We start from the raw sequence: 13,023 nt of genomic DNA, 5'->3' as shown, positions 1-13,023 counted from the left end.
TAATCTGTCCTGAGTGGCAAAAGCTAGCAAATTGTGAGGCTTATAAAAGTATAGTAGAGATGATATGCAGAGGGTTGACTATTGTAGCAGAGAGCAAGCACTGTTGAAAGAAGCATTCAAACTAAGGACAAAAGCAAGTAAATAAAGTACTTTAATATTCTAAAACTCTCAAGAAGGTAACCTCTTATAAAAGTTATCACAAACACAATGTTGATTCTGTTATGCATTACCATGTTTAGCAATTTCAAACGTGCACCATAAAGCTTGAAACTGTATCTTCATATAATGCTGTTACATATATGTGTGTGTGTGTGTGTATGTATATATACACACACACACACACACATATATAACTACACACACATATATATATCATATAAAGATGCGATATATATGTATAAGTATGATATACATATTATGTATTATATGATAAATATATAGATACATAGAGATGTGAAATAATATATTGTTACATAAGACAGTTATGACATTCTAAAATGTACATATTTAAGAAATAGGAAAGAATATTTTCAAAAGAAAAGAAGTCTTGAAATTCAGAACAGTTCTGGCCTCTGTGTAGCATGTCTATTTCCTCACCTCTGGCCACTGTTCATCTGAATGCAATCTTTAAAATAAAACCTTCCTTTTGCAGCACATGGCATCTGTTACACACCACGTTCTTCCAACAAATCTTTTCAAAATTTAATTACTTCCAGGTCAATAATCTCTAGTATCTCCAAGATTTTTCCCCTTGAGCCCATCCTAGATTTCAACATTTCAACATTCACACTTAACCTACTCACCACACTCACACTTAACCTACTCACTCACCCTCCACTCCTCTTTAGTCCATCCCTCCAGTTCAGCAAAAACCACTGTTGAAACAATTTAGTAAAGGTCCACATTTGACTCTTAAAATGCCCAACCACCCTCTCTAACCACACATTTCTACCTTCTACCTCTCTCTAAAGCACTTTCTTGATCTCAGAGTGATTTGAATTTTCTTGATAACCCATCTCTGGTTGCACTTCCCTTCCTGCTCAGTCTGAACCTGACTAGTCATTTCCATTTTGACCAATCACCCTCAAATCCCTTGCTCCAGGGTCACATGTTTGGAAAATGCCACATTAAATAAATGGGTATTCTTAGGGCAGAACTTCCTCAGTCTTAAAAAAGAGATTAGTATATTATTATTTCCTCAACGGAAATCCTTTCTCATCAAGGAGATATTTTAGGACCAATGTCCTGAGTAGCACATTTTTTTTGGAACAGTGGCTTACATTTACTGACTAGCTCCTCTCTACTTCCCTTTCTCTCCCTATCTGAATTGCAGGCAAATTTTATCAGGCCTAAACACTATATTAAAATACATCAATTTGTTGATCCACAAGTATTTGCTGAGCACCTAGCATGACACAAGAACTGTTCTATGAGGTAAGCAAACACAGATGAACTTACAGAACTTCTACTCTTCTAACAGGGAAAAAATAAAAGCAATGAAATATATAAAATGTCAGGTGGTGATAAGCACAATGTAGAAAAACAGCAGAGTAAGGAGAGAGAAGACAGTCATAGTGCTATGTGTGTTTGAAAGTGGGCGGGATCAGGGAGAGCTTCTTTAATGAGGAGACTTTAGAGTAGTGACTTGAACAAACAGGGAACTAGGGGCGCCTGAGTGGCTCAGTAGGTTAAGCAACCTACTGCTGGTCTTGGCTCAGGTCAGGATTGTATGGTTTGTGAGTCTGAGCCCCACATCGGGCTCCACATTGTCTTTCTCTGGCCTCCGTCACTTGTACTTTCTCTCTCTTTCTAAATAAATAAATAAACTTTAAAAAAAAAAAAAAAAGAAATAAACAAGGAATTAAACCACCCATGAATCTAACTGCCACATCCAGAGGCATCTGGCTGGCTTAAGTGGTAGAGCGTATGACGCATGATCTCATGATCTCAGCATCATGAGTTCAAGCTGCATGTTGAGCATGGAGTCTAGTTTAAAATAATAATAATAATAATAATAATAATAATAACAACAACAATAATAATAATTGTCAAATCCAAAGCCCTCTCTTCAGTCCTCATTCTACTGAATCTTTCTATAGCATGAAGCACTGTTGATCAATCCCTTCTACCTTTAAAGTCCTTTCTCTCTTGGCTTAAATGATATTTCTCCCTCCTATGCCCAAGTTTTTCAGATCTCAGAAGCTAAGTAGGGTTTGACCTGGTTAATACTAAGACCTCCAGGAATTTCTGGTGCTATAGGCTTTTTCTGGCACACATTCACTACTCAATAAATATTAGTTTCTTACCACTTTCCCTTCTTGATAATTTTTAAATCTCTTTACAGACTTCTTCCTACTCCAATTTCCTTTCCTGTTAAACCCTAAAGCATCAATTCCTCCCCAAGCTTCTTTCCACATTTTGTTACATACAGCTTTCCTGGGTTAGTACATCCACTTGCTGTCACTTATATGTCATGGCTACTAAGCTAAAAATTCCAAGTAAACATTTCCAAGTAGCCATGAGACATTTCCACTAGATAGCCTCCAAGTACTGTACTAAAATTTCTAAAGCCAAACTCATTACCTCTTCTCCCACTCCACTTGGTCTTCTTGGTTAAAGATACTAACATTATCTCTTAGTTCAAGCTAGATAGACCTTTATATTTGATTCCTTTTCCCTGTCACATCCACCAGTCATATCTCACCTCTCTATCTCAGAAATATCTTCTAAATCTACCCTCCTTTTTAAAAAAAAATGTTTATTTATTTATTTATTTTGAGAAAGAGAGAGAAAGCGGGGAGGAGGGGGCAGAGAAAGAGGGACAGAAAGAATCCCAAGCAGGCTCCACACTGTCAGTACAGGGCTCAACATGGGGTTAGAACTCACGAACTGAGAGATCATGATCTGGGCTGTCAGACAATTAACCAACTGAGTCATCCAGGTGCCCCTATCTTCCCTTTTTAATTCCTGCTACTTGTGCCTTAGTTCAAATCCTCATCACATATATGTATTTCCAGTTTCTTCTTTCTCCAGTCTATCTAACCTGCTGCCATAGGCATCTAATGAGACTGCCCACAACACCTCCCAAGCATGCAGTTTTACCTGTACCGAATCACTCCTAAGCTCCTAACACACTTCTTATGAGTTTACCCATCCAATAAACAAGTACTGAGGGGGCTTCCTATGTACTAGGCACTTCGTTGAAAGCTTTATATATGTGACATCATTTAATCTTAATATAGTCAGGCAGGTCAGTATTTAATAGCCCCACTTTTTATAGCTGAAGAAACTGAAGGTCCAATTAACCAAATCATAGAGCTAAAAAGAAACAAAGCAATGATCCAAACACAGGCCTCTCGAACACACTGGCTATTAAAATAATCTAGTTTCCAACTCAGCACAATAAATAAATAAATAAATAAATAAATAAATAAATAAATAAAGGCAAGATAAATTTAAAAAGATGAAGAATTGTTCAGTAAACTAGTATGTATTTGGACTAGGGAAAAACAAAACAAAAAGGAAACTCTAATGGGTCAGGAATGCTTGTCTTAACTAAATCAGAGGCTACATTAAAGAAGAAGAATTAGACTTCTAATGAGGTTTTAGAAGATAGTACACTTAGATCTACTAAGTTAGTAACCCACAAAAGGAATGGGCAGCCTGATCTCTGTTAAAACTGTTAGTAACCACTTATCAAGATGTTATGAAAGAAATGACAATACTGTATTGATTAAATCTGCTTAAAGTTTATCATTTCTACATTTTAAGGATGAAAAGCTTGGGAGAGATTGGAACTCTCCCAAGTCTAGAACTACTTCTACTGGTCTCGAGTATACCTATTGAGCACAAGGCTTAGGTGAAAAGGAATTAAAGGCGTTGCTCTAACTACACACAGAACACAGAAGTGCTCAGATATAGATTACACAAAATCATGAGCAATAATTTATATTTAGTTTTGAAATACAGTGTTCGGACTAATACCTCATCCCGTTAACAACCAGAAAACATGAAAGTCCCAGAAGACCAAAAATAATATAAGCGGTACATGTTTTATATAAAAATAATTTTTAAAAGAGTACAATAATCTTCAATAGAATTTTTTAGGAGCCCATATATTTTCTGGTTTTATAATCAAGCTTAGTCCAGTTACTGGTTTCAACTACAAACATGGGTATAATGCCAAACAGTACAATATTTGCTCAATTACTATGATGTTGAGCAAATTCCTGAAGATTTTCTACTGGACACTTCAATATAATGTTTATTAGACACTTAGTGCTAGATTTTAACTTCCAATAAGGGGAAAACTTTATCTTACTTATCACTGTATCAATGTTTATTAAATGAAGACATGGATAAATGAATTAATGAATGGTAACCTTAAGATTCAAACTTATGATCTTTGCAAAATGTGACCTCATAGGGACTGATTTTAAAAAAGAAGGAAAGAAAGAAAGGCACTGTTCTAACTTCAACAAAACTTCTCAGAGCTTTTGTTGTATTAGCTTAAACCACTTTTGAAATTACTAATATTCAATTACTTTTCTGTACAGAAAATCAATTTAATATACTTTAACCTAATTCATTAGAACTAAACACATTATAGTTAATGATAATAACTAATTTTGTTTAAAACTCAAAACAAAACAAAAACAAAAGTAAAGGGCAAGTTACTATTTACCATGATACATCACAAGCTGGGCCCATAAAATGTGCCCCTAATAACACACTATATTAACATCAGAATACATGTATTTCTCCACCCATGTAATTGAGTACTATAATAGGTTTTCATTATATTTTAAAAGCATTCTTATTAAGATTTCAATAGTAATGTCTTAGTACTGCAAAAATGTAAGGTTTACTAAAATACCGACTTAATGAGAGCAGAGCTTTGACTTTATATTTTTTGCTACGTCTCCAGGGCCTAGAATGATGCCCACCATAGACAAAGTCATTAATCTAACAACAAATATTTATTAAGTACCTACTCTGTGTCAGACACTGTTTCAGGTGCTTAGCATACATAAGTGAAAAAGCAGATGAAGATCTTTGCCTTAATTACAAATGTTGAATAAAATAATAAAAATCTGCAGAAAAACTGTTTTAAAGCATTTTAAGTATGTTTTGATAACTTCATGAAAATTCCAGAACCCATTATGCTATAAGACCAACACATATTACAAAATACATTAAAAAATATAAGACGCCGGGTCACCTGGGTGGCTCGGTTGGTTAAGCCTCCTACTTCAGCTCAGGTCATGACCTCACAGTTCTTGAGTTCGAACCCCACATTGGGCTCTGTACTGACAGCTCAGAGCCTGGAGCCTGCTTCAGATTCTGTGCCGCCTTCTCTCTCTGCCCCTCCCCCGCCCACGCTCGTGCTCTCTCTCTCTCTCTCTCTCTCAAAAATAAATAAATGTAAAAAAATTTTTAAAAATAAGATGCCTCCAGGAGTCCTCTAAAAAAAATATTGAAAGTAAGGAATGCTATCATTACAATTCCTATCTCATGGAAGCTTAATGATCTCCCTAAAATAAATTAAATGATCAAAGACTAAGACCTTCATTTGCAACAGTATACTGCAGCTGCCCACAAATGGAAAATTATCAGAATTCTTATCTACCATTCTCAAGCTGTTTACTATGAGAGCAAAAGCATGAAACACTATCATACTCATCATTACACTTGTTTTTTGGTGAGCTTAGGTAACTGCAAAAAGTTACCAGTTATTACTTTTCATAACATAACCTGAAATAATTTGCTGTCTGGCATGCAACAATACAGGGCTGAATGCTTCTGTTTATTTTTAATTCCACCTGAATCTATGTAAACTAGGAGGGGGGGAAAAGAGCTAAATCAAGGCAACATGATTTTTCAATTCTGCAGGCTTCTTCTTCATGGAAAGGATTAACCACAATTTGAAAAATAATCTTGAAACTGTTGTTGCCAATGTTAGTTGGGTTTTTTTTTTTCCTTTGTTGTTTTTAGGCAAACGCTATACTACACAGTATTAAATGGATAAAAATAATAGAGAAGTGAAAGAATTGGGAAAAAAGCAAAATCTGGAGTCATGGTTACAGCACAAGGATAAACTCGAAAGATAAGGAATCAATGCCGGCTCTTTCTTACAGAATCGTAATGAGTAAGTCTTAAATCCTTCTGTTAATCTATTGTCCCGGCTCTAAAGCTGGCCAGAGACTCTTCCTTGGGAGATGCTCTTGGCATCCCTCCAACAGAAGATGCGGTACAAATAGAAAACCGGTTACCTAGGGAAACTGGCCAAGGAAAGTGTCAGAAGCTAGAGGCTGGAAACAGCCTAGAGGTGGAAATACACCCCGAGGCCCCCCAGGAAAGGCTAGCGGTAGGGAGCCCATGGACAATAATAAAGAATCTACTTTGCAAGAAAAATAAAATCTGTCCGGAGTCTATGATTACCAAAAGGACACTCAGGAATCAGGCAAGACAAGAAGATGTTAGGAAGAGACCTTCAGGCAGATGCCAAAGGCAGTATCAAGCTCGAGGTGGAGAACCCCAGCTGAAGACCGTCTGAAGCGGGGCAGCCAGAGGATCATTAGCTCCACCGTGTCGGGGGCTGTAGAGCTACCGCCTGCCAGGGCCTGGGGAGGAGCGGCGGAGTCCACCACTCTGGACCCGCCCTCGCTTCCCCGGTACAGCTCTCCTGGGCACCCCTGGCTGCTCCGGGTCCGCTCTAACCGCCCGGCCCGTATTCCTTCACCTCCTCACCTTCCAGTCCCTCCATTGCGCCACCACCTCTGATTCCGTGAGATTCCTCCGGCAGCGCCCGCAGCAGCTGCCACCGCCGCTGCCGCCGCCGCCACCGCCCAGCTCCGGCTGTAGCAACCCGGCCGCACCTCCCACCCGCTAACATCCCGGGCTCCCATTGGCCCGACGCTGGCGGGGCGGGGCTCGTGAAGGGCGGGGCCTCGTGAGGAGGCGCGCCTCTAGCAGCTCCTGCGCGGCTGCCTCCTGGCTGTGAGCTTTCCCGGCCGTCCTCCCTCCCGGTAAGCCTAAACCACTTCAGGTTGCGTAGTGCCGCCCAATGACGCCTTTGTTCCTCTGACTGCAGACTTGTTTCCCTCACAGCTTATCCTTCTATTTAGAATGTCTCAGCACCTCACGGGCAGCCCTTTACCAGTCCCTCAGTCGGTCAATGCAGGTGTGTCTTCTATTCTATCTCTCTCTGAGGACTTTAAGCAAACAAGCAAGCCAAACACACGTCCTACACTCGACTGTGCAGCGCACTCTCCATTTTCCGCTTGTTGGTCACATGACACTACCTGAGTGTGTTTCCTTATGCTAGAAATTCACACACAGATTTAGGGGTTGAGGCACTTTTTTTTCCCTTTTTTAGAGAAATCATACTTTGCGCCTGGCGTGTAGAACTGAGATTGCTCTAAATACTTGGAAATCATTTCCTCAGCATGAAAGTTTGGGCGGAAAATTAGAAGGGAAAGCCAGCCCTGCCTTCATCTTCATCTACTCTGGGCTTACCCAGGCCCTTTTAACTAAAATAGTCTGCTGGCCTCCTAATTTATGAAGTAATATCAAAACTATGATCAGGGAGTTTAAGGGCGGAATGAGGGAATGACTTAGGGAGTGAGGGCTATTTCTGTCAGAGTCCAACCCTTTTGGGGATGAAGGTAATTTCGAAACCAGCTAAAACTTTTGCTTAACAGTCTAATACATTTCACCAGAACTAAATTTCTTTGAAAATTTGATTTAATAGTGAGAAACCATGTGGTGTGTTAACTCTAGTATAACCACTGGCAAGTTATCAGTATTAATGTAATTTCTGAACAAATCTTATATTAATTTTCTTATTTATCTGTCCAGTTGCCGAGTTTTCACATCATATCTAACTTTGTCTATTGTTAAAAGGATGTATCTTACAAAGCAGTAGCGTTTAGGAAACAATGGTCCTCCTACTCCCCACTCAAAGGTATTACAGTCAACCCTTGAATAATACTGGATTAAGGGTGCTGACACCTGCACAGTCAAAAGTCCACGAATAACTTTTGACTCCCCCAAAACTTAATTAATAGACTGTTGTTGACTGGAAGCCTACCAAGAGTATCAACAATTAACACATATTTTGTGTGTTACATGTATTATATATTGTATTCTTACAATAATGTAAGCTAGAGAAAAGAAAATGTTATTGAGAAAATCAAAAGGAAGAGAAAATACATTTACAGTACTGTATTTATAAAAAAATAAAAATAAAACTCCATGTGTAAGTGGATTCCCGCAGTTCAAACCTGTAGTTTTCAAGGGTCAACGATTATAAACTAGAAACAAACACTAGGGGGGGATATCACCTCTTATTAGGAAGGTTATCCAAGTATAGTTAAAAGCCATATGGTCCATCTCTTACAGAGTCATGTAAAGGAAAACTTCAGCCATTCCTGTCTCTATTCATGCCCTTCCCATGGTTCTGCTTTGACTTTTCTGTTCCTCTAACATCTGAGATCCTGGGCCTAATTGGCTAGGCTTCAGCCACCTGCCACTTAGCCTCCTTGGCCTGAGTGGATAAGTCCTTTTTCCTTGGTGCTGCTAAGACAAAGCTAGAAGTGTGTGTGTGTGTGTGTGTGTGTGTGTGTGTGTGTGGAGGGCACTTTAAAAAAAAATTTTTTTTAACGTTTATTTATTTTTGAGACAGAGAGAGACAGAGCATGAGCAGGGGAGGGGTAGAGACAGAGGTAGGCACAGAATCTGAAGCAGGCTCCAGGCCCTGAGCTGTCAGCACAGAGCCCGACGCGGGGCTCAAACTCACAGACCACGAGATCATGACATGAGCCAAAGTGGGACTGTCAACCAACTGAGCCACCCAGGCGCCCCTGGAGGGCACTTTTAAAAGAGCACTAAGAAAAAAATAAATAAATAAAAAAAATAAAAGAGCACTAAGGAGGAAAAAAACACACTTGGAAGAAAACCCCAAAGAATGAAGGAATTTGCTTTACAAATTGCAAATTCTTGATCTCAAGTCAAGCCAAAGATGGAGTTGGCTGATACATACTCTGTTAGGCATAATAGCTGTAGTAACAACAAAAACATTAATAGTAATGATAACAATAACAATTTTTTTAAAAAATCATGTTAGGCATATTTTAGGTCCTTTTCATATGTTTACTTACTTCATCTTCAAAACAGTTCTTCAGAGTAGATACTATAGTGTTCATTTTTCAGAATTAGTGTCTTTGTTTTCTAGATATCTCAGATTAATTTTTTGCCATTATTTGTACTACTAGTGAATGGTAATTTGGATTTAAACTCTGGTCTGTCTGATTTTACCTATGGCAATTTCATGGGACACATCACTTCCCTTTCTCACCTTACCTTCTAGTTGCCTCAAATATAATTCTAAATGTTCAGACATGTCATTGAAGGTATACTTGAGTAGGCATTATTACTCTGAATCTTAATTTTCTAACACATGCCTGCTAATCTCCTGGACAGATAACGGTCTCTCAGCACTTTTATGCTACAGCAACCCTGGCTCCTGCAGCTTTTCCCTGGTCCTGATCTCTGGGCAAAGAGGATAGTTTCTTCTCTGCCTTTCTAAATTCCATCCTCTGCCTCCTACATGCCTGGCCTGAGAGTCTCTTGAGTCTTGGTGCTCTCTTCTGACTTTACTTCCTCTTGATCTATTCCATTCTTCTGATTCATCCTTTCAACAAATATTTGTTAAGTACCTACCTTGTTTCAGGCCCATTTCATTACTACAAAAATGAATGAAACTCAATTTCTTCTCTTATGTTCCTTATCTGTTCATATCATTTTTAGCTGTCCACTGATCTTTTTAGCTCATGATCACATTCATAGATGAATACAAATTAAAGATTTTCTCACCTCTTTATCATACAAAAAAGAAAGCAGTGGTTCAGAGATGTTTACTGACTCCATCCAGGTGACAAAACTAGTAAGTAGCCGAAATAGATATTGCACCCTTATCACATCGTATCCCTGCTTCTTTATGCTTTGCATTACTTTCCCTTCAACCATCATTTCCTGGAGCGAACCCACATCTCTTTTGCACCTTCCAAAGTGCTGAGCAAGCTATGTGTATCTTCTTGTTTCAAAGCTCCAACCTCCCTTTGGATCTTACACAAAGATCAGTTTGCCTCTCTGAGACAACATTTGGCTGCCATTCAAATCATTTGCAGAACACAGGTAAATGAGATTCTGAATCTCGGTGAGAATCCAACTCAGTTTATCAACTCCCATTACGTAGGGCATTTCTTCCTTCCATAGCCTCCAGAAGAATGACCCATAGCACTTTAGGAATTTATGCATTTAGTAACCTTAACAAAATGATAATTTTCATCAAAAACAAAAGAAGCATATTTCCCTTAAAGGGGAGAAGGAGCTGTTGAACAGTTTTCTAGATTGAGGAAGCACATCCTGAGTTGGCTCTTATTAGTTTTATTTTGTAGATTGAAGTAAAAACAAAATTCTTTTAGTGTTCAGGGATAAAATAGTATAGTTTTAAGCAAGAAAACACTGAGAAAAGAGAGGAACTTAAAGCAAACTTCATCTCCTTCATTGACTGGAGGGCTATTCAATTCACAGTGTGATAGTGATTATTCTACTCTTTCTCCTCTAGTTCCAAAAGGAACTCCAATTCCAAAAGGAACATGTATTCTCCCCACTTGCAAAACTAATTCTCAGCAGCAAAAGGATAAATTTTTTTCAACCTTCAGTTATGATCCCATCTACCCATCCTTTGCCACCACAATCCAAAATCTTAACTGGAAATCTATTAATTGAGATACTTATTGAGATACTCCCACATAAAGATCTCTGTTCTTGGCAGAACAGGAGGCTCCAAAGAAGTCTCTCTGCTTTTTATGCAATTAACATCTGGTAGAGGAAGCCCTGGGAAAGACATAATACAGAGTGATAGAGGACAATATATTCAATATATTATTAAGTCTTAGGTGTTGTGGCACAGCTTATAAAAGTGATTGGTTTCAGGAAGACATTTACATAAATGAAACAATTTAAAAGGCCTTATGGAGAATAAGAACTTAAATTGTATTTTGAAGGGTGTCATTGGATAGGTAAAGATCACTGAGGATGAGGGGGCAATGGCTTACTTAAGTCTTAAGAAAATAATGCAAGCCTGGCATGTTCTGGGATAGTCAGTAAATGAGAGTATTTATATATATTTGTTCCTGTAATATTTTTTCTTAAGTTACAAGTACAGCATTATATAACTTATATTTTTTTAAATCTCAGGTGGAGGGTGTTAAGTTAATAATAAATGGGTGAGGGGCATTAAAGAGGGCATTTGTTGTGAGGAGCACTGGGTGTTGTAGTTAAGTGATGAATCACTAAATTCTACACCTGAAACCAATTTTACCATATATGTTAACTAACTAGAATTTAAGTTAAGTAAAAACTTGAAAAATGTATAGCACATATGCCATGTGTCTACACAAAGGCATCCCCCCCCCCCCCCCGCATTTTATTATTTAGACTTTCATTCATCATTTTAACTCTGTTTGCCAACCTCCTCATAATAGAGCAACATTATATTGCATTTGGGCTCAAAGCTCACAGTTATCTTTGGATATATATGCTTCCTTGAAACATATGTGGTACTGTTTTATATGTACATCTGTTTTTAATTTATATACATGACATTATACTGTAGCCTTCACTCAGTTTGTAATTTTTAAATAAATATTAATTTAGAGATTTACCCATGCTGCTGTATGTGACACTAGTTTATTGCTTCTAAATTCCGGATAGTATTTTACTGTATGTATACACCATGCTTTGTTTACCCATTTCTCCAGTGATGTACCCCCAGTTGCCTCTAATCCGCTACTGCGATGAACATCTTTGTGCCTGTCCCCTTGTGAACCTGGACTCCAGTTTCTCTGGGATGCATCCCTGGAATGGATTACTGGATCATATTCATTTCTAGTAAGTATGGCCAAATTGTTCTCTACAGTGGCTGTACCACTGTACACTGCCATCAGCCACGTGCAAGAGTCTCATTTCCCTATGTTTCATTAATACATGGTTTACCTCTAATTTTCACCAATCTGTTGAAAATCAAGACATTGGCATCTCTTTACATATTTGCTAATTCAGATTTGATTTTCAATGAATTGCCTAATTTTATCCATATTTTGTGTCAGGATTCTCATTTTTTCTTAACGATTTATAAATTCCTTATGTATTTTAGATGTTTACTTATTGCTAATTTTGATTATGTAAAAAAAAAAATCTTTTTCCAGTGTGTCGAAAATCTGATAACTTAGTCTATAACACCTTTCATAGAACAGAAATTGGTCAGGTCGTCAATATATTGTTCTTATGACTTGTGCATTTGGCTTTTTATTGAAGTTCTCTTCACCCGTAGATTATAACAGTACTTGCTTACACATTTTTCCATTAGTTAACCAAATCTAATCCTAAGGAAACAGAAACAATTTAGATACTGACTGGGGAGGACAGCAAAAACGTTTTGTATGTGTGTGTCTTATATGTTATAGGGTAACTCTAAAAATTCAAATAAGAACCAATGCCTAGAACTTTTTCGAGACGTTGTAAACTTCAGCTTTATGCCTATTGTCTTCAGGAAAGCCATATGTTTTTGGGTGCTCCTTTTCTCACCTGGAGGAAGAGAAACAGAAAAAAAGAAAAAAAATATCCTAAGTCCTTTCCCCCTTGTCTTATTATTAATTATAGCAGCTTCCTGGGTCCTTCAAAAGCATTTTCTTAAAAATGCTCTAATGTATTGCAAATAAATATTATATAATATTAATCATGAAGAGGGTGTTTATACTAAGGACAAAAAAAAGGAAAAGTCTCCCATTATAAATCACATAAGTGAATATCTTGGCATTTGTTAATGATTTTAACACCCTAATGAGTATGTTTCTTAAAACAATTATTAGATACTGTAGTTTCTCCAGCTACTTTTAAATGGAAACCGCTATATGAGAATTAACCCCATGAATACATGTAATTACTAATATAATT

The 13,023-nt window shown here is 37.7% G+C and overlaps 1 protein-coding gene across 2 annotated transcripts in view; it reads right to left on the bottom strand.

Moving 5' to 3' along the window:
• ZC2HC1A (zinc finger C2HC-type containing 1A) overlaps nt 1-6,882 on the bottom strand; it is a 49,953-nt gene extending 43,071 nt beyond the window's left edge. Inside the window, exon 1 of one of the 2 annotated variants that reach the window (XM_053896219.1) lies at nt 6,751-6,882. In XM_053896219.1, the coding sequence (XP_053752194.1) occupies nt 6,751-6,766 (16 nt within the window). In that variant the 5' untranslated portion in view covers nt 6,767-6,882. The remainder of the gene's footprint in view (nt 1-6,750) is intronic. The other variant, XM_019453321.2, reaches the window with a different exon arrangement.
• Between the last annotated feature and the right edge of the window lie 6,141 nt (nt 6,883-13,023).

The sequence above is a fragment of the Panthera pardus genome, unplaced genomic scaffold, assembly GCF_024362965.1.
Source record: "Panthera pardus isolate Hobbes unplaced genomic scaffold, ASM2436296v1 HiC_scaffold_7, whole genome shotgun sequence".
NCBI classification, from domain to species: Eukaryota; Metazoa; Chordata; class Mammalia; order Carnivora; family Felidae; genus Panthera; species Panthera pardus.
The sequence above is the reverse complement of the archived record's forward strand: the minus strand, read 5'-3'. Positions and strand labels throughout refer to the sequence as shown.